Source organism: Brachyhypopomus gauderio, chromosome 11 (genome assembly GCF_052324685.1).
Source record: "Brachyhypopomus gauderio isolate BG-103 chromosome 11, BGAUD_0.2, whole genome shotgun sequence".
NCBI classification, from domain to species: Eukaryota; Metazoa; Chordata; class Actinopteri; order Gymnotiformes; family Hypopomidae; genus Brachyhypopomus; species Brachyhypopomus gauderio.
The window spans coordinates 23,790,912-23,813,039 of NC_135221.1; the positions used below are offsets into that span (position 1 = coordinate 23,790,912).

General features: G+C 48.8%; 1 protein-coding gene across 2 annotated transcripts in view; it reads left to right on the forward strand.

The window, feature by feature from the left end:
- atrx (ATRX chromatin remodeler) overlaps nucleotides 1-21,926 on the forward strand; it is a 53,462-nt gene extending 31,536 nt beyond the window's left edge. For both annotated transcript variants that reach the window (XM_077022802.1, XM_077022803.1), the window contains exons 24-35: nucleotides 212-306; nucleotides 392-531; nucleotides 846-996; nucleotides 1,122-1,222; nucleotides 3,331-3,439; nucleotides 3,974-4,151; nucleotides 4,444-4,635; nucleotides 13,513-13,662; nucleotides 19,133-19,243; nucleotides 19,485-19,580; nucleotides 19,917-20,045; nucleotides 20,656-21,926. In XM_077022802.1, the coding sequence (XP_076878917.1) occupies nucleotides 212-306; nucleotides 392-531; nucleotides 846-996; nucleotides 1,122-1,222; nucleotides 3,331-3,439; nucleotides 3,974-4,151; nucleotides 4,444-4,635; nucleotides 13,513-13,662; nucleotides 19,133-19,243; nucleotides 19,485-19,580; nucleotides 19,917-20,045; nucleotides 20,656-20,880 (1,677 nt within the window). In that variant the 3' untranslated portion in view covers nucleotides 20,881-21,926. The remainder of the gene's footprint in view (nucleotides 1-211; nucleotides 307-391; nucleotides 532-845; nucleotides 997-1,121; nucleotides 1,223-3,330; nucleotides 3,440-3,973; nucleotides 4,152-4,443; nucleotides 4,636-13,512; nucleotides 13,663-19,132; nucleotides 19,244-19,484; nucleotides 19,581-19,916; nucleotides 20,046-20,655) is intronic.
- The last annotated feature ends 202 nt before the right edge of the window (nucleotides 21,927-22,128 follow it).

Here is a 22,128-nt window from a genome sequence, read left to right on the forward strand (position 1 = left end):
GGGAAGCGAAGCTGAGCAGCTAGCACACTTGGGCTGTGTTCCCGTCCACCGAGCTGAAGGAGACCCAGGGGGAGTCCTGCGTTGGCCACGTGATCTAGCCGTAGGCCAAGTTCTCCTCGCGACTGGCTTTTACATTTGCTTTTGCTACAGTGTGAGGTTGTGATTAATCGCTTCAGTGTCGCTAACGCGAGGTGGCGTTTGTCGGTCCCAGGGGTACTTCGACGAGGACAGCATGGAAGAATTCATCGCGTCTGAAACGGAAGAGTCGTCCATGAGTCTGTCCTCTGAAGACGAGAAGCCCAAAAGGTCCGTGTATACTGCGCTGCTTTGCGTTCGCCCCCCTTGTGTCTTTTCACGACCTGACGGTGCCGTTTGCCCACGTCTCACGCAGGAAGAAAAAGCGGGGCAAGGGTAGAGACCAGAGCTCGGACAAGTCGGACAGCGACGACGTGGAGGTGATTAAAGAGTGGAACACCAGCTCCCGTGGAGGAAACCCAGAAGGCCGCAACAGGGCGGAGCCTGTGGAGGAGGGTAGGCTGCCTTCGCCTCCTGCTTTTCCATTTGAGGTGTCTTCGAGGAATCTGGTTTCTTGGATTCCTTTAACTGACCAAGCCTGGCGTGGCTCTTGTGTTGAGGCTGCTGGTAATTGGAGAGTGTTGAGAGAACTCTGCGCAGGCCGTTGAGACACGCTACATTACCAGCACCACGCTGCCGTTTCACACCACACTTTCACAGACGCTCCACATGCACTGCTGCTTCAGTCTGATTGCTGTCTTTCACACTGTGTGTGTGTGTGTGTGTGTGTGTGTGTGTGTGTGTGTGTGTGTGTGTGTGTGGGCCTTTAGTTCGTCCCACTAGTTCTGGTCCCGGTAGTCCGTCCCCTGACTGGTACAAGGAGTTTGTTACTGAAGCAGATGCTGAAATTCTGGATCATTCTGGAAAAATGGTGCTACTGTTTGAAATTCTGCGCATGGCTGAAGAAATGGAAGATAAAGTGTAAGTATACCTTGATAACATTTATACTGATTTAACCAGCTCCGGTTATCAAAATAATGTATTTGGTGTTAGTGTGACTTAAGACTGTACAAAACACGAGGTATGTGGGACTTTTCTTTTCTCAGCTTGGTGTTCAGCCAGTCACTGATCTCACTGGACCTTATTGAGGATTTTCTGGAGTTGGCATGCAGAGCCAAAGATGAGGAGAAGACGTCTCCGTACAAAGGTAGACTGTTGATGCTGTTTAAGTGCTTGCGTTAGCTTCCTGAAAGCATGTATGATGAGATCCAGGGTGTTCTGCCTCAGCTTTTGAAGATCATCTGATATAGACTTTACTTGGTGGGTCTCTACACTGCAGTGGAGCTGATTGGTATGTAATGTGAGGTGGGATATCCTGAAGAAATACCCATCATGCTCTGCCCACCTCGCAGTGGCTCTCTTGGTAGCGAGCACCCTGGACCCAATGCAAGAATCGCTGTTCCTGCAGTGAACCCTGTGCTGGAATTCCTGTTTGTGTATTTTCTTAACCCTACGCCACGTGGAGGGAGTCCAGGTGGAGACTGCTGTCTTATGGCCCACGTACCCAGTGGCTCCTGTATCACCAGGTGTCTTGGCCATGGTCTGTGTGTTGGGAGTGCCACATTACACATTTATGGGGAAACGGTTCAATAAATAGAAAAGTATAACCGTTTCTAAAAATCAAAAGTGATGTTTACCTTGATTATGCACAAGTATATTTCGTTTTTTTAAAACATCTTTCGTTTATATTTTTGCCAGACTTTTTTGGCCATGGCCTGAAAAACTTGTCATGCAAACATTTGTCTCTCGTGAAAAGTTTCTTGTGTACTTGCATGAACATCTAACACAGGCCCTTGATGAACATCTAACACAGGCCCTTGATGAACATCTAACACAGGCCCTTGATGAACATCTAACACAGGCCCTTGATGAACATCTAACACAGGCCCTTGATGAACATCTAACACAGGCCCTTGATGAACATCTAACACAGGCCCTTGATGCACATCTAACACAGGCCCTTGATGCACATCTAACACAGGCCCTTGATGCACATCTAACACAGGCCCTTGATGAACATCTAACACAGGCCCTTGATGAACATCTAACACAGGCCCTTGATGCACATCTAACACAGGCCCTTGATGCACATCTAACACAGGCCCTTGATGAACATCTAACACAGGCCCTTGATGAACATCTAACACAGGCCCTTGATGCACATCTAACACAGGCCCTTGATGCACATCTAACACAGGCCCTTGATGCACATCTAACACAGGCCCTTGATGAACATCTAACACAGGCCCTTGATGCACATCTAACACAGGCCCTTGATGCACATCTAACACAGGCCCTTGATGCACATCTAACACAGGCCCTTGATGCACATCTAACACAGGCCCTTGATGCACATCTAACACAGGCCCTTGATGCACATCTAACACAGGCCCTTGATGCACATCTAACACAGGCCCTTGATGCACATCTAACACAGGCCCTTGATGCACATCTAACACAGGCCCTTGATGCACATCTAACACAGGCCCTTGATGCACATCTAACACAGGCCCTTGATGCACATCTAACACAGGCCCTTGATGCACATCTAACACAGGCCCTTGATGCACATCTAACACAGGCCCTTGATGCACATCTAACACAGGCCCTTGATGCACATCTAACACAGGCCCTTGATGCACATCTAACACAGGCCCTTGATGCACATCTAACACAGGCCCTTGATGCACATCTAACACAGGCCCTTGATGCACATCTAACACAGGCCCTTGATGCACATCTAACACAGGCCCTTGATGCACATCTAACACAGGCCCTTGATGCACATCTAACACAGGCCCTTGATGAACACACACTCTGACATAAGGTCATGTTTCTAATTAAACTCAAGCAGCTGTTTTTGCTTTCATTTTAGAAATCAGACCTTGACTCGTCTGTATGTGTTTGTTTATTTCTATTCCACCAAAAGAAGTTTCTTTAAGGCATTGCAATTTGTAATGAAGAGATCACAGGGCCGTAATTGGAAGCATAATGAGTTGTTGGTTATGAACACGAGACTTGGAGCAGCGGTGCTCCAAGCCCCGCCCCCTGCACATGGCCACGTATCTGTGTGCATACTTTCCCTAAACTCCACATGCACACAGCTGGCCCATCAGGAATTATCACACTGTTTCCAACACACTGGTTCTGTTATGTCTGCAGCATGCGCTCTGTGAGAAACGTTGAAGGTTAGACAGCACCAGGGTTTGGCTGCATCACTGTTTCACGAGGCTGTAATGGTTTTTTCTACTGAAGGTGAGGGCAAGTGGTTCCGCAACATCGACTACTACCGGCTGGACGGCTCGACTAACGCCATGACCAGGAAGAAATGGGCCGAAGAGTTCAACGACACCAGCAACGTTCGGTAAACAACATTCCACTCCAGCTTCTGTCAGCAGCCAAGGAATCCTCCCTTATAGCCTCCTGGCAGAAACAGTCAGGCATCTGTGTGTGAATGCATCGTTAGATCACCGTACAGTATTATCACCTCAAGCTACCAGTTAGATGACTGGTGTAGAGTTTCTGTGTCCTCGCACACCTAGACAAGGGTCTGAATGACACAACAACTACATGCGGAAACAGTTCACCTAGAGCAGTTTGGCACTAATTGCCGGGATTATGTGAAAGATTACTGCTACAGAGCAGAGTCAAGTTGACCTTGTGTGTCATGGTCGGTGGTACATCAGTGGTCCCTGTCTTCTGAGACCCTTATAATATGCAGTTGGGCTTTTAGTTGAAGACTTCAGTCCTGTGTGAAAAGGTTTAGGTCAAAGTATGCTTGGGGGGGGGGGGGGGGGGGGGGGGCGTACTACACCATGTAGGTCATCATGAAGGTCATCTGCTGGCCACGCATTTTCCTTCCATTTGCGGAAACTGTCTTCCTTTCTGCTGACTCCAGAGGTCGTCTGTTCCTCATATCCACAAGAGCTGGATCACTGGGGATCAACCTCGTGGCAGCTAACAGGGTCATCATCTTTGATGCCTCATGGAACCCATCCTACGACATTCAGAGCATCTTCAGGGTCTACCGCTTCGGGCAGCTGAAGACGGTGTTTGTCTACAGGTTCTTGGCTCAGGTGAGGAATATAGAACCTGGTGGCTCTTGAGGTGTGAATGATCTATGGACACATTTGTGGATGCTTTGAACTCCACCTATTTAATGTGCCATGCATTTACAGATACACCAGATATCAAGACATTCTTTCCGTGTTAAATATGCACACTTTGTGCAAATAATCACTACAGTTGACAAGCTTTTTCTTTCTTTCTGAGATGAGATGAGATTGTTCCAGTGATGTTGCCTCTGCCGTATTGAATGTTTTGAGGATGTGCTGTTGCCTTTTCACACGAGGCTTCTCCCCCCAACAGGGAACCATGGAGGACAAGATCTATGACAGGCAGGTGACCAAGCAGTCGCTCTCGTTCCGCGTGGTGGACCAGCAGCAGATAGAGCGCCACTTCACCATGAACGAGCTGACTGAGCTGTACACCTTTGAGCCGGACCAACTGGATGACCCTTCTGAGAAGAAGAGCAAGAGGGCCACGCCCATGTTGCCCAAGGTGAGCTGGGATGTTCACGTGCACTGCCAGACACATCTTGTGCCCAGGCTGCTGCAGACATGGCACCTGCAACCATTTGAGCTTGTATCTTAAAAAAAAAAAAAAGTTTTGTATCAAGTCACATAAGTCAAATGCTTCACAACCTGTGTTGTTGAGTACGTGTTTGCCTTTGAACTTTACAGGGGGTGATAAACTGTGTTTACTCCTGTGGCTTGCGTCCAGAGCATTTATTGTGCTCTGTGGGGTACGGGTAACCGGGGGGGGGGTCCTTGTCTCTGGCTCAGCGCAGGTGCACGGTCGTACGAGAAGCTTCTGGACCTTTAACAGAAACCCGCTGGCCTGTGAGCAGCTGCAGACAGAGGCCTCTGTTTACCTTTATTTACCAAAACGCGTTTATACTGCTGAAGTGATGGCAGTGCTGCCTCTGAATGGAGACAATGGAGTTCAGTGCAGGTCCATCAAAATGGGTCCACACGCTCACAGCTGCACAAGCAGTTGTCTGTTTACTGTTGTTATCCTGAGGGCAAAACATGTTGCAGCACCACTAGCCTGCTTAACTACCACAGCTACCTTAAACTTGAGCTTGAAATGTCAGGAGCTATGACCTTTGACCCATAATACCAATGGGTAGATCTTGGAAAAAGAGGCTCGTCTTTATTTTTGCCTTTTGCATTTTCTGAAATAAAACCTAAATCCAGACAGAACACAGCCTCTCCTGAGATGGTCACATTTGCCCTTATGCACACCAGAGTGCAGCCAGTCAGCTGTTATGGAGGCAACCTGTTGTCTGAAGGAGTCGTCATCCCCCAAAGCCTTTAGTCATATCGCCATTTCTCACCATGTTGTAGCTAAGTTTATGGAGCTGTGGAAATATTTTGAAACTTGGCAGTCTTCTACGTGTCTTTCTTCTCCTTACCCTGTGTAACATGCCCTTGTGTGTGTGTGTGTGTGTGTGTGTGTGTGTGTGTGTCTGTCTTCTCCTTACCCTGTGTAACATCCCCTTGTGTGTGTGTGTGTGTGTGTGTGTGTGTGTGTGTGTGTGTGTGTGTGTGTGTGTGTGTGTGTGTGTGTGTGTGTGTGTGTCTTCTCCTTACCCTGTGTAACATGCCCTTATTTGTGTGTGTGTGTGTGTGTGTGTGTCTTCTCCTTACCCTGTGTAACATGCCCTTGTGTGTGTGTGTCTTCTCCTTACCCTGTGTAACATGCCCTTGTGTGTGTGTGTGTGTGTGTGTGTGTGTGTGTGTGTGTGTGTCTGTGTCTTCTCCTTACCCTGTGTAACATGCCCTTGTGTGTGTGTGTGTGTGTGTGTGTGTGTGTGTGTCTTCTCCTTACCCTGTGTAACATGCCCTTGTGTGTGTGTGTGTGTGTGTGTGTGTGTCTTCTCCTTACCCTGTGTAACATGCCTTTGTGTGTGTGTGTGTGTCTTCTCCTTACCCTGTGTAACATGCCCTTGTGTGTGTGTGTGTGTCTTCTCCTTACCCTGTGTAACATGCCCGTGTGTGTGTGTGTCTTCTCCTTACCCTGTGTAACATGCCCTTTGTGTGTGTGTGTGTGTCTTCTCCTTACCCTGTGTAACATGCCCTTTGTGTGTGTTTGTGTGTCTTCTCCTTGCCCTGTGTAACATGCCCTTGTGTGTGTGTGTGTTTGTGTGTCTTCTCCTTACCCTGTGTAACATGCCCTTGTGTGTGTGTGTGTGTGTGTCTGTCTTCTCCATACCCTGTGTAACATGCCCTTGTGTGTGTGTCTGTTCTCCAAACCTGGACTAAAGAAATGCAACAATTTATTTTTTTTGCTTTGGGCACCTTGTGCTTTTAATTAGCTTTGACATCTCTTATTGCTGAAGTGGATACACACAGGTGTTGAATCAGTAGCTTGTATGATTGTGAATACAAGTTGTGAGTGTGACCCATTCTCTCCTCTGAAGCACAAATTCACTATGCTAGTGATGCCCCCCCCCCCACCTCACTACCCGTTGGTATTTCTGGGAAGTCTGGTCCCCCCCCCCCCTTCACACACATCCTGCCCAGCCAGCCCTCCTGCCTGTGAATCTGTTGCCTGCAGCAACTCTGGCCTCTCTTTGCCTCACCCAAACAAGCCTGCCATCATGAAGGCCATCTGTTAAAGCTGATTCACCGCTTTGTCTCTGAAGTTTTCAAAGCAGCACTGTAAACCCCAGCGCCCCACCCCTCACCTGATGAATGGTCATTATTCAAACCCCCTTTAGGATGTCCTTGCACTCTTCAGAGCAGCTAATTGGAGACAAAGGAAGCTAGCGGACTTCCACCGTAATGACAAAGAGGAGCGCTGGGGCCCTGACACGAAAGCCACCCAGCTTGGGGTCTGAAGCAGCCTCAGGCCCTGCGGAGGCCCTTTATGGTCGGGGCTCCTGCCCTGTGCAGAGTGACAGGGAGGCGGGTTTCACCCGTCCAGTGGTTCATTGGTGGAAAAGTAGTAATTTGCTACTGTTCTGAGTTCTCTAGCGATTTGGCCTCATTGAGCAAAGGAGCGAGCCATACTGAGGATAATTAGGTTCAGGAACAGACCATAATGAGCCTCCACACATGTTTGTTAACTGAGGTCCCCCCCCCCCCCCCAACGTTTTTAAATTTTATTCCCAATGTGGATGAAAGGCATATGAAGTGACCCTCAGTGTTTGTTAGGACTTCTCACCCCAAAGGCTCAGTAGATGATGGGTGTACTCCTGCCTTTAGTGGGTATCTTGCAAGCTTTGAAAGATGGTGGATTCTTCTCTGATGGAAGGCTGACCGTAGACATTGTGCCGAAGTGCTAAGCTTGAGACAGATGTTTTGAGACAGTATTGTTTATAATAGGGCAATAAGGTTATGTGTATAATTTGTGTGCAGCTGTAGAGTTAGTTTTGACTGGCTAAGGTTAGGTATTGCAAATATCTTACATTCCATAACCAAGACTTGTGCCCTAGACCCCTTCATTGCTAGGGTTTGTGCACCTGCGTGTCAAAAGCAATGTCTGGTGAAGTCTGCCTCATTAGGGGAAGATCTTTAGTGGCGACATGGATCCTTCTCTTGAGACTCATCTTCTTAAAGCTTCTGAACAAGAATTAGTCTTCTGCTTAAGGAGCCCACTTAATTTCCGTCTCTGCAGAGAAGACACTAGTAGGTGGACAGTTGTTGTGAATGTAATGCTAAGGCACCTTGACGTTTCAGACACATGGGTGGGTTGGCTGTAATCACCTCCAGTCCCAACGTTTGCCCAGCTGTTCTCCACCTTCATGCTTACACCTTTCTCCTCTCATTACCTCCAATCTGCTAAAAAGCAAACTGCAGAGCTTTATAGTGCTAGTAATGAGAGGAATAATCCAGAGGGAGGGTGTGTTATGTGGCCCAAAGCAGACTAGTTTGGTTGGAGACCTTGCAAAGCTGGAAATGGCAGTAAATGTGCTTATTTGAAACAAATATTAAAGTTTGAAAGCCAAACTATGAAAAATGGTTATTTCGCTTTTGAACCTCTGGTTAGTTTGAACATCATCAAAACGTATTTGGGACATTGTCTTAAGTGGGATGACCTTGCTTGTCGGGTCATAAATATTCACAGCATAAACAAGTAATTTTGGCCAATTTACTGGGATTCTTTCTGCTTTTGCAGCAGTGATGCAGTGAGGAGGAGTTCCATTATTCTGTTCAGTTGTCGTAAGCCCTGGCACGGGGCTTCTCTGATGTCAGCTGTTTGGCATTGATTGAATATTCAGGGCATTTCAAAATTTCGTGTGAAGTATGATGAAAAGGCAACGATTTAAATAATACACCGGCAGTACATCAGTTCAAAGAGTGAGTCTGGAATCAGCAGAACTTCCATTTTTTTGGTACCACTATAACAATCGAACACCACAGCAAGACTTCACCCCTTTAAACACACGGTGTCCGTTCCTCATGGTGAACAGAGCTAGTTCTGAAGAGCTATTATACCAGCTCCTGACTGAGGCATTGAACCATAGTCACAAACCCAAAAGACTTGCCAGAGAGACCTTGCAGTGGATGGTCCCTAAATGAACACAGCAGCATGAAAGGAGCTCAGGTTCACACTTCAGCACTCATGTCCCCTGAGTTCTCAAAAACTACTGTGACTTTTGTCATTCAGACCACAGTAAATATAAACCTGTAAAATGTAAAGACCATTGACACCTGGTCTGGAACCAGTGCTCAGCTATTTCGGGACCCTTCCGTTTCAGTCATCCGTTGCAGACAGCCTGTATGTCGCTGAAGAACACAAGGCAGACTCAAAGAGCTCAGTGTTCAGACAATGGCAGAGTGGTTTGGTATCTAGCAGGGAGACCGTTCACCTGGGACCGTCTGTAGCCATGGATCTCACCAGATTTAAGTACCTCCACATCCATGATCAAAAGCCAGATTCTTCTCTCCCCCCTCTGGAGTTCCTGTGGGACCTCCCTCAGTCCCCCCCCCTCCTGAATGAAGGTAGTTTGCTTTCTTCTCTTAAGATTTTAACCACACCGCCTTCCTCTCTTGCTTTTTTTTTTCTTAGGAGTAAAATGATAGCATTTCCCTTAAGCCGTCATTATACGGAGGGATAGCTCATGACACAGCCGTACGAGAATACAGGAGTTCTTGTTTCGGTCATTAGTGGCTCTGCTCGAGATGCACATGTTGGGCAGGTTGTGGAGACAGACTGGACCACCCGGGGAGCTCCAACTCGGAAATTAATCAGAAATCCCAGCATTGCCTGCTCAACAGGACAGCACCGCTGTCATCCAGCTCTCGCCCAACCCCCCTGGTCCTGGGACCCATTTACAGGCTTGGTCTTGGACCCTGTTCAGTTCAGCTTTGGGCCCAGGTTCCTGCTCTGCCTGTGAGATAGAAATTATAGCAGGCAGTGTTTGAAATGTGTTCACTGGAGATGTAAGCAACATCTTAATCATCACATTGTCTTCTGTCAGGGGACAACCCCCCCTCCCCCACACACCTTTAACTTTTTCAAGTGGAAATCTTTTTTTGTAAAGTAATGTAAACACACCTCCAGTTTTCTCTCTGTATTTCTAAAGAAGACAGGAGGTGTTGCTCAGAGTTCTCAGCCTTAATAGTACAGCGAAGATGGGGTACCTCACACGGCAGTGATGGGGGGATGGGGGTACCTCACACGGCAGTGATGGGGGGATGGGGGTACCTCACACGGCAGTGATGGGGGAGATGGGGTTACCTCACACGGCAGTGATGGGGGGAGATGGGGTTACCTCACACAGCAGTGATGGGGGGATGGGGGTACCTCACACGGCAGTGATGGGGGGAGATGGGGGTACCTCACACGGCAGTGATGGGGGAGATGGGGGTACCTCACACGGCAGTGATGGGGGGAGATGGGGTACCTCACACGGCAGTGATGGGGGGAGATGGGGTTACCTCACACGGCAGTGATGGGGGGAGATGGGGTTACCTCACACGGCAGTGATGGGGGGAGATGGGGTTACCTCACACGGCAGTGATGGGGGAGATGGGGGTTACCTCACACGGCAGTGATGGGGGAGATGGGGGTTACCTCACATGGCAGTGATGGGGGAGATGGGGTTACCTCACACGGCAGTGATGGGGGAGATGGGGTTACCTCACACGGCAGTGATGGGGGGGAGATGGGGTTACCTCACACGGCAGTGATGGGGGAGATGGGGTACCTCACACGGCAGTGATGGGGGGAGATGGGGTTACCTCACACGGCAGTGATGGGGGGAGATGGGGTTACCTCACACGACAGTGATGGGGGGAGATGGGGTTACCTCACACGGCAGTGATGGGGGGGGAGATGGGGTTACCTCACACGGCAGTGATGGGGGGGAGATGGGGTTACCTCACACGGCAGTGATGGGGGAGATGGGGTTACCTCACACGGCAGTGATGGGGGAGATGGGGGTTACCTCACACGGCAGTGATGGGGGGAGATGGGGGTTACCTCACACGGCAGTGATGGGGGGAGATGGGGGTTACCTCACACGGCAGTGATGGGGGAGATGGGGGTACCTCACACGGCAGTGATGGGGGGAGATGGGGTACCTCACACGGCAGTGATGGGGGGAGATGGGGTACCTCACACGGCAGTGATGGGGGGAGATGGGGTACCTCACACGGCAGTGATGGGGGGGATGGGGGTACCTCACACGGCAGTGATGGGGGGGATGAGGTTACCTCACAAGGCAGTGATGGGGGGATGGGGGTACCTCACACGGCAGTGATGGGGGGATGGGGGTACCTCACACGGCAGTGATGGGGGGAGATGGGGTACCTCACACGACAGTGATGGGGGGAGATGGGGGTACCTCACACGACAGTGATGGGGGGATGGGGGTACCTCACACGGCAGTGATGGGGGGAGATGGGGTTACCTCACACGGCAGTGATGGGGGGAGATGGGGTTACCTCACACGGCAGTGATGGGGGGAGATGGGGTTACCTCACACGGCAGTGATGGGGGAGATGGGGTTACCTCACACGGCAGTGATGGGGGGAGATGGGGGTACCTCACACGGCAGTGATGGGGGAGATGGGGGTACCTCACACGGCAGTGATGGGGGAGATGGGGTACCTCACACGGCAGTGATGGGGGAGATGGGGTACCTCACACGGCAGTGATGGGGTTACCTCACACGGCAGTGATGGGGGGAGATGGGGTTACCTCACACGGCAGTGATGGGGGGATGGGGGTACCTCACACGGCAGTGATGGGGGGAGATGGGGTTACCTCACACGGCAGTGATGGGGGGAGATGGGGTTACCTCACACGGCAGTGATGGGGGAGATGGGGTTACCTCACACGGCAGTGATGGGGGGGAGATGGGGGTACCTCACACGGCAGTGATGGGGGGGAGATGGGGGTACCTCACACGGCAGTGATGGGGGGGGAGATGGGGTACCTCACACGGCAGTGATGGGGGGGAGATGGGGTTACCTCACACGGCAGTGATGGGGGAGATGGGGTACCTCACACGGCAGTGATGGGGTTACCTCACACGGCAGTGATGGGGGGAGATGGGGTACCTCACACGGCAGTGATGGGGGAGATGGGGTTACCTCACACGGCAGTGATGGGGGGAGATGGGGTACCTCACACGGCAGTGATGGGGGGGGATGGGGGTACCTCACACGGCAGTGATGGGGGGGATGGGGGTACCTCACACGGCAGTGATGGGGGGGATGGGGGTACCTCACACGGCAGTGATGGGGGGGATGGGGGTACCTCACACGGCAGTGATGGGGGGATGGGGGTTCCTCACACGGCAGTGATGGGGGGAGATGGGGTACCTCACACGACAGTGATGGGGGGAGATGGGGGTACCTCACACGACAGTGATGGGGGGATGGGGTTACCTCACACGGCAGTGATGGGGGGATGGGGGTACCTCACACGGCAGTGATGGGGGAGATGGGGTTACCTCACACGGCAGTGATGGGGGAGATGGGGTTACCTCACACGGCAGTGATGGGGGGATGGGGTTACCTCACACGGCAGTGATGGGGGGGATGGGGTTACCTCACACGGCAGTGATGGGGGGATGGGGTACCTCACACGGCAGTGATGGGGGGAGATGGGGTTACCTCACACGGCAGTAACGGGCCACGTTTAAATTTCTTACTCTGGATTGGATGTGCTACCATGGTCTCTGCCTGTGGGGAGGGGCGTGGGGGTGCTAGTCCTGTCCTGATTGGACTCACTTTTACCATGTTTTTATTTTCCAGCCATCAAGCCTACTTAGTCCAGTAGTTTCATGCGGAAGGACCTGTAGCCTGCAGACCGCTGTGTACCGCTGCTGTAATGTGGGAAGCATGGTGGTGTTATTGTTGCCCGTCTCAGACATAGTTATCTGTAGGCTTTGGTTATCTATAAATAGACTTTATTCTCAACTCTATTCACGCACACAGGATCTAATTACACTCCTTTGCTCCGTGTTTATTTTGTTTATTTGAGCCCTTTGCATAATAAGTCTACGATCAATGTTATTTTCTAACATTTGTTTTTCTTTTCCAACATTGATGATATGTATGATTAATTGTGTCTGTAGCAGTAAAAACATTGTCACTCCTCAGTTAAGGGGGTGCAGGGGTGATCAAACACTTACCACCCAGAGCACTTCAGGAGTGAATGTAGAAAAGACAGCAGTGTTATATCCACATCGCCAGGCATAATGTAAAGCAAAAAAAAAAAAAAGGCCAGACAGAAAAAAGCAAACGAACGTAATTTAAACCATGTTTGTGTGAAACGGCTGGCTGAGAATTCTGTTTTCCTCAGGTATTGTTTTCAATAACAGTGTCGCTGTGGAAACCCGGTTGTGTGAAGACCTCAGGATTTGTTTCGAACACTGCTGCGTGTGCACTGCCTGCGTGGTGTTGAAACGCTGTGGCCCCAAACAGCTCCAAACTGCTATTTGTCATTTCATTATTTTTCATCATGCCCCCTGATTAGAATTTTTGATTACTCTAAATAAACCAGGGTTCGAGTTTCTCTGCCTGCTGAGCGCCACGGGGCGTTTGCTCGGCCTCGAGCGTTTGTTTGTCTTTGATTAACCTCGACTGACTTCATGTGATCACAGCAGAATGGGCAGTGAATCTCCAGTAGGTGCAGGGCCGGAGTGGGTCACTTTTTCAGCCCGGGAGATTCATGTCCAAATTCGGCCCAAAATTATTTTTCCCTCCCAATCGGCCCAAACTAGAGATTGACATGAGCCGTCCCATCGGGAATCCTCCCGAATCTCCCGATTAGCCACTCCGGCTCCGAGTAGGTGTGTGTGTGTGGGTGTGGGTGTGGGTGTGGGTGTGTGTGTGGGTGGGTGTGTGTGTGTGGGTGTGTGTGTGTGTTCTTGAGAGCCTCTGACTGAAATCTCCCCTCTCCTCCACTTCCCAGGACCCTTTCCTGGCCGAACTGCTCCACAGTTTGAAGGAGCACATCGTGGGCTACCACGAGCACGACTCCCTGCTGGACCACAAGGAGGAGGAGGCGCTGAGCGAGGAGGACCGCAAGGCAGCCTGGGCCGAGTACGAGGCGGAGAAGAAGGTACGGTGTCCCGCGGGGCCGCAGACCCACGGCCCAGAGCCCAGGGCACGCCGCACTCCCTCCTGCTGTTGGGTGAAGAGGCGGAGTGTCCTGGAGCCTCCCAGGTGCGTGCGGTCGCTGATGCTGCCCAGTCACCGTCAGGTGGGAGGAGCGGCTCTGACTCCGCACACTACGGCTTCCGCTGCTGGACTTTGCCAGTAGTGCTTTGTAAAAAGCAAGAAGTGGAAACTCTTTCACTTACTCTAATTCAGAGCAGCACCAGAATAGGTGTTCTTTGGTCTGCTGTGTTTTCCGGCTTGCGGTCTGTAGTTTTCTGTCTTCGTTTTCCTGCCAAAATACTCTCGTTGCGAGTGAGAGAGTAAGATATGTGATGCTAGTCCCATTACATGCAGTAGGAAGTCTCAGTGTGGGCAATATAAACATTAGCATAACTTAATTACAGTGGATTCGTTCCCATTACAGCACCGTTTATAAACAGATACGTTTAATTCCCTCTAAACGTTTAAACATTAGCTGTTCATTTGAATTTAAGATCCAAGGTTCAAATATTGACTATTAAGAGTAGGTGGTTAGTGACCTGTTATTACTGTCCGAGTTTCCTGAATGTTTTTTTTTATATAATTATCTTTTATAGAGTGAGAGAACCATATGAATTTCCCATCATACCAAAACAAATGTGTACATATACTGTATGTACAGCATATTATGAAATGTATTTTTCATAGTGCTTGTATGCTAGAAAATCCTGTGTAGCAGATAAGGCAGATATGTGTATTCAGATCGAGGTGTATTGATCAGTCGAGCAGCAGGTGTGTTCCCTGACCTATGACCTTTCTGTTGCTAACAGCTTGCTCAACCTTCTCTACTATGTGATTTCCTGTAATGACCTACTGGATGGATCTGGATAGATATTTAGAAGCCAATACATTTCCAGTTTCAATTCAAGAAAGAGACAAACTTCGTGAAGCACTAGTGATTCTTGTTTTAGGATGAGTGTCCACAGTGTGTGCAGGTTACATTTCTCCTTTGGGATTATATAACGTTCATAAAGTACATATACAGTAGTGCTTTAATTGAGACAGCTTTCTAGGGTAGTGGTTGTGGAGAACAACTCTGGTTGTGGAGAACAAAACGTGCGTTAAAACACATAGCAGCTCATTTTCTGTGGTGTGGTATTTTTTATTTAAATGGTCATGAAATCAGAGCTTGATTTGCCAGACTAATGTGATTGTAAATATAAGGAGGCGTCTGAGTCCTGATATTGAAGCAGAACTCATTGAGAAGGTGTTTCAGTTCTGAATTGTACAGGTTAAATAGAGTACACAAATGATTTTTTGTACAAAATGATAATTCATTGCGATTTACGCAAGAACTGCTACATAGATAATTAAAACTACTGAATTAAAAGGATAATTTAGAAATGTTTCACATAGAACACATTTCAAATGGAGATCAAATAATCTTGGATGTTTAAAACCGCAGCTAACAAACCTCACATCTCTTAGCAAACTCACTCTTCTGTTCCCTCACTGTGTGACTCTTCATGTAAGACATGAGGTGGTTCACCTGAACACAGCAGTTCCACCAGCACAGAGGCCCAGAGCCTCTCGGGCACCGACACCGTCTGCATGGCAGAGGCTAATTGCTGGAGTTTATTTGGAGAAGGATTACGGGCTGCGGCTTGGGACTCTGGCCCTACTGTGGCGTTGTAATCCTAGAGTCTACTCGCTGCTGTAATTCACATTAGTGGCTGTGGCTGTTTTTCTGCCCCTGCCCCCTCATTCCCCAGGGTCCTAGTGCCTGCCTCGTCCTGCAGCTCCCGCTGAGCCTCAGTCTTGCGGGACATCAGCACTGACACGCAGCTGTCAACTGTGTGGCGTGTCTGTGAAGCCAGAGACCCTTTGTACTGTCACTTCTGTTATGCAGGACACTCACCAAGTGCCTGACTGAAATTTAAGTACTGGAATACTTGGCCTCTAATTGCTTTGTGTTTCAACTAAATGCATGTTTACTATGTAACAGTATCTTGTACTAACTTAAATGTATCGACCTATTAAAAGGTTCAGAAACTAAATCGAAAAATGGTTTCGCCATGAAGGTGATAATTACTTGCAAGTATTAAGGTTGCACGTGTAGGGTGCCATGGCCTCTACAGGGGTCCTGGTCTCTCATGGCCTCTACAGGGGTCCTGGTCTCTCATGGCCTCTACAGGGGTCCTGGTCTCTCAGATCTGAATCACACATCTGTGAGATCTGTGGACAAGCAGCGTGTTTTCCTCGATAGGCCGGGACTCAACGACCAACAGGAGTCTGTACTATAACGTATCCACTCTTAATGTCTGCAGTACTTTACTAGGAATATCAACTGTGTAAAGTCATTGCGGTCACGATGGCAGTGTTCACACTCACTGAATCGGGAGGGTTTTGTGTGCAGCTCTTTTCAGCGGAGTTCATTTTGTATTTTGCTGTCTCTTCTTTTTCACTTCACACGTCTCCATCTCTTTGTCCTCCTTCATCACACTGAGGTAGTCTTGGGAAGATTTGGCTGGATTGAGGAGGGCCAGCTCTGACTGGTTTTCTCTGGTGGAGTCCTCCATGTTTCTGGTCTGGGCTGTAACAGGGTGACTGGGTCCGGGCAACGCTTCTTTCTTCATATCTAAAATAAACGGCGTGCGTTCTGCCGTTGCACGTTGTCAAATGTCAGAACAAGTTTTCAGTTTACTCCTGCCTGGCTCATGACTAAAGGTTATGAAGATGCATCAGTTATCTACCTGTGTTTATTCACCTCAGACAGTGCACTGATAATCCAGAATACTTTACCCATTATTTTTATAATTGATCCCAGTAATCCCATAACCGGCAAGCAGTAGAGGTCCTCAGGCCCTTACAAACAGTATGACAGAGGGTGTTTATCAATGTTTGTTCATGATTTCTTGAAATTAAAAACCTTTTTGCCCTGAATGAATCTTTAAGAGCACTGTTGGCTAGGCAGTAAAACAAGCTGCTGTCCCTGAAGACACTTGGTAAACACACAGCCTGTTTGGTTGGATGTTAATGACGTTTAATGGTCAGTTTGGCCTCCTTGTGCATTTCCTAAATGGTTTTACATCTTTCCAAACTTTGGGAGATTTTTAATGTCTATATATTCTGTGCAGACATTGCGTTGTGTTGCTTCATGTTTTCATGGCCCCGAGTGTCTTGCTAGATCAGTAACTCTTGAGGTCTTGAAGATGGAGCGATCGGCCCGGAGGCCAGGACGTCTTCATTTACTTTTGCATCATAATATCCCGTCTGAATGCTGCCTCTGTCATGAAGGAGATCTTGCTCATCAGTTTGCCTTTGTCAGATTTTTAAAGTGTCTTATTTATTAAAATCACCTGGCATGTTAGAGAGTGCTTGGTCCTGTTTAGCCTTTTGTCTGAGTAGTGAGTGTTGGGATCCAGTGCTGTATATATGTGGCAGGGTAAACTAGAAGAGACAGTTTAGATTGTCCCACGGTTCGTCCTGAGAGCCAGCTGTGTTTCACACTGACCCCTTCACCACAACACACCTGCTCCAGGTCTGCTGCACTGTAGCCTGCACGGGTTGTGTTTACCACACACACACACACACACACACACACACCAAAGGGCCGATTACAGGGCAGAGCAGCATCTGCTCTGGCGAGCTCATTTCCGCACAAACACAGGCGTGCGGCTGACCTCTCACTCGGGACCAACCGTGCAGACACAGCTTGAGCCCACCGGGGGGCGGCAGGTGGGGGGGGGGGGGGGGAGGGGGGGGTTAGGTGAGGGTTCCCACAGTGCCACGGCCTGCCGGCTCACATTCCGAGCCGGTGATGGGCGTCTGGTGGCTGTGTAGAGGGTGGAAACATTGGGCTGGTGGGTAAAGGGCCGAATAGCTCCTTTGATCACCGGCTGATCCGGATTTGAGGAGCAGTTATATCTACGGCGTTTAGCCTGCGTGCTCATTCAGAGTAATAATGACAAAGCCCTTTTGGCATCGCGTATCTACATTTACCAGATCGTACATTTACCAGATCGTACATTTACCACTACATTTACCAGATCGTACATTTCCCAGTGGATTTAATTGGGTTATTGATGGTTTCAATCGTTTTCATATTTTGCGGTAAAACAAAGTTACTGCCGTTCACTACAGCGTTGAACACTGTCAGATCTAGCCACAAGCTCTTGTGATAAATAGGTAGATAGATGGGCCTATTAAGTTTGCGTCAACACCGTGTAGTTAACGGTGACATTAAAATAAGAATCAAGATTTTTTTTTCTAGTGTGTCTGTAGTTGTAACTGGTGAATCGAGGGACGGGTGAGGATAACATTCGCGCCAGGGCTGAAAAGGTTGAAGATGAAGTTGTAAACTCTTGTCGTTTGAGTCTACCCTGTGCTTTAGCTCATGTTAGAAAATAAAAACACGTGAACCTGGTATTTTTACACTCATTTTCGCTGCTGATGTATTTATTGGTTCATTAAGACGTAATGGTTTTGACTGAGCCATCCGGAATGGCGAAAGCGGTTTCTCGCGTTTACGGATCTGGCTCGTACATTGAATCCATTGACAAGACAGTCAAAAAAAATGTTTTTAATGGATTTTACTATATTTTACGGAGCCCGTAAGGTGACATCATGTAAAAAAAATAATAATAACGCGTGGCCACGACTTATTAACGCGTGGGAACGAGATACTAATGTTGCCTTTCACACGCAGCAACAAAATTTATTTTTTCACAGCAAAGCAAGCAGATCCCAGGGTTGTTCGTGAACTGACTGCCCAAGGAAGGTAAACCTGGCTTTATATAAAGTAATACTTAATTATCTTGTTCGCACGCGTTAATTATCTCGTTTGCACGTGTTAGTAGGTCGTTTGCACGCGTTAGTAAGTCGTGGCCACGCGTTATTATATTTTTTACATGATGTCACCTTACGGGCTCCGTAATATTTGGCATCACCTGTCGCTGTATCCCCGTACACCAGCAGCCAACCAGCAGCCAAATGGTGTTGGGGTTCGTGTATGTGTGTTAATGGTGTTGGGGTTCGTGTATGTGTGATAATGGTGTTGGGGTTCGTGTATGTGTGATAATGGTGTTGGGGTTTGTGTATGTGTGATAATGGTGTTGGGGTTCGTGTGTGTGTGTGTTAATGGTGTTGGGGTTCGTGTGTGTGTGTGTTAATGGTGTTGGGGTTCGTGTGTGTGTGTGTTAATGGTGTTGGGGTTCGTGTGTGTTAATGGTGTTGGGGTTCGTGTATGTGTGATAATGGTGTTGGGGTTCGTGTATGTGTGTTAATGGTGTTGGGGTTCGTGTGTGTGTGTTAATGGTGTTGGGGTTCGTGTGTGTGATAATGGTGTTGGGGTTCGTGTGTGTGTGTTAATGGTGTTGGGGTTCGTGAATGTGTGATAATGGTGTTGGGGTCCGTGTGTGTGTGATAATGGTGTTGGGGTTCCTGTGTTTCAGGGTCTGTCCATGCGGTTCAACCAGCCGGCGTACCCTCACATGGGCGTCTCGTCCAACTACTTCCCCTTCAACGTGGCTGCGCTGGCCTCCATGAGTAACCAGCAGCTGGAGGTGAGGGTCTGAGCCACATGCTCTCCTGGCATTCCCCAGCTCCTCGGATAATTGTGGCGTTCCTCTCGGGGCACAGTTGGCCCGGCTGTCTGCCAGCTGCTATTTACGGACGCGCCCCGATGCCATTGTGTCCAAACTACAGTCCCAGCAGGCCCACGTGGAGGGATGTGTTGCTATGTGTTGCTACGTGTGGGCGTGGCCTCGCTCTCCTCTCATGCTCTCTCCCTTCTTCACACTTAAGGAGCTCATCAACCAGGGTCGGCAGAAGGTGCTGGAGGCCACCAATGCGCTGAAGGCCCTGCCCAGAGAACCCCTGGAGGACATCGTTGGGCAAGTGGTGAGTGACGGGGTGGTCGGAGGTCGGAGGTCAGGGGCGAGCTCACCGGCACAGTGTCGGCCTTTACGAGGGCTGGGTGGTGCGTGCTGTATGGCACCGTGAGACGTGGCCATAACCCAAAGATGCTACATCACCGTTTTTCGGGGAATCCACACAGAAACTTCTACTCTCCATCTGTGTTTGTAGGCTGGGGCTAGCACAGGCCATTTGTCTGCCTTGTCATATGCACCGTTTAAATGTTTAGACATGTGGTTGACATGTGAGGAGTAGCGTGTGTGAAGGTGTGTGTGTGGTGCAGGTGTGTCCTGAGTAACAGGTGCGTTTGTGCTTTGGCAGTGGAAGGAGAACCCCAACCTGACGGAGGCCCAGGTGCAGGGCATGGCCATGGGGAGACAGGCCAGCATCGATCTGGAGCTCAAACACAGAGAGGCAGTGTACCGAGACATTCTCAACAAACAACAAACGGTACGCTTCTCTCCCTCCGTCTCACCTCCGTCTCACCTCCGTCTCACCTCCGTCTCCCTCTCATATACACAAACAATACAAGTCCAAAGAAGATTCCAGATGAGTAACTGCTATAGTAGATGTGGAGATGTAATTGCAGTAAAGTACACAAGGCTTCCAGAGAACTTTGTTTGCAAAGCATATGAAGGACCTCGAAACGTCCTGGACCTCTGGAGAGCTGGTTTACTTCACTGGAATTTTGACTATATATACACATTTCTTTTTTTATTTTTGCCAGTGCCTCCTGTCAGTTATTTAGTCACACTGTTCACCACCTTTCCTCTCACCAATGTCGAGTGAGAAGTCTTCTACAGAGATTAGCACATGAACCTGAAGGTGCCTGAAGATTCATGTGCGAGCTGGAATACAAACCCATTACAATGAACTGATGTCTAAATGTTGCAGTGTCTTTATTCCAAACCTCCACTGAATGTCTAGAAGGTGGATTTCTTCCGGAGATTAAAAAGCTTGTTTGCCTGGTGTGGCCGGTGACCTTTGACCCTGTATGGCGTCCTGTGCAAATCTGGGCCCTCAGAAATGATCACGCTCTTTCCTTCACTCTCCTCCACAGCTGATGATGTACGTGCAGAAGGTGATCGCCAACCGTAAGGTCCAGGAGCAGCAGCTGGCCATGGCCCGCCAGGGTCTCCTCATCAACCAGCTGGCCATGCAGAACGGCATCACGGGGGGCATGAGTCAGATGGAGATACTGGGCTTGTACCAGCAGCTGGGGGCCCTTCAGGGTCTCCCCAACCCCCAGCTGGGCAAGAACCCTGGGCCTTCCAAGGGCCTGTAGGCAGCCTGCTCCACACGGCTGGGCGGACACGCGGCCAGCATCTCCTCACCAGCTCCTCTAGAAGTGTGGAGCGCAAGTCTGAAAGACTTTGTTGCAAAGGATTTCAACTGTTTAGTTTGTAATTCTGTGTAAATACAGCCTTAATGTTATTGAAGTTTTCTTTCTTTGTTTCCCACGTATTTAAGGTAAACGCCCCCAAATGCTTTAAAGCATTGCATCATTCGTTTCCCCTTAAATAAGGGCTGTGCATTATTAGGGTTTTTTTTAATACAGGATAAGAAAAAATGTAACTGAACCTCTGTGGGACCATAGTGTTGCTCATTACAGATTTGTATGTTATAAATGATCTAGAAGAATCTATGTTAATAGATACTACGTTAATATCTACTAGTGGATGATCAGTGGTGCTGTGCCCAGTGCTGCAGAGGCACTGTTATCAACACTTTAACACAACACCACGCAGTGATGGCCTTACATCAGCTAAATTAGTTGTTTTCAAAAACAGTGAACAGATCCCCCTTTTTCTATTATGCTTTTAGGCTTTTACACTTGTTGTTGTCATGTAATGGAATGCCTGTGTTGTTAAAACTGCTTGCCGGATTCCCGCTGGACTTTTGTAACCTCCAGTTTCTTGTTGTAAAGTGTTGCCTAGCATAGTGTTGTAAGTACCTTATCCTCTGTTTCCATCCACGCCTTTTAGCCCGAGCTCTTGCCTTTCTCACATGACTGGTTGTGTGTTTCTGTAACTTAAAGGCAATTTCAAATGGTTAGGCTGCAGATGTCTGGTAATGCTAACTAACCATGCTAGGCCCTTGGGCTGCAGTCTCTACTTTGGGACATTTCAGCTTAAGATGCGAAAATGGCGTAGATGTTTCTAATCGGAGACTACAAGCTCCCTCGTTTGCACAGGGTGTAGAGGAACTTTTATCCCTCCCAAGAATGATCTCGTTAGCAAATACATCACCTTGTTTTGCCATTAATCTGATCTGCTATTTACTAGATTAAGTATTTAATATTACATTTAAATAAAGTGACCAAAATGGTGATTTGCATTTAGCTGTGTTATTGTGCTGATGTGTGATTCTCCTCTTTTTCTTTAGTTTTCAAGGCCTTGACTTCCTGGTGGGCCAGATGTAGAGCGATTAGTCTTCTAGGGATGTACATGGCCACACCTATTCCATGATGCATCATTTCAGATGACAATATGTTGAAGTCACCAGAAGGCAATCAAATTAGTCAAGCCCTCCT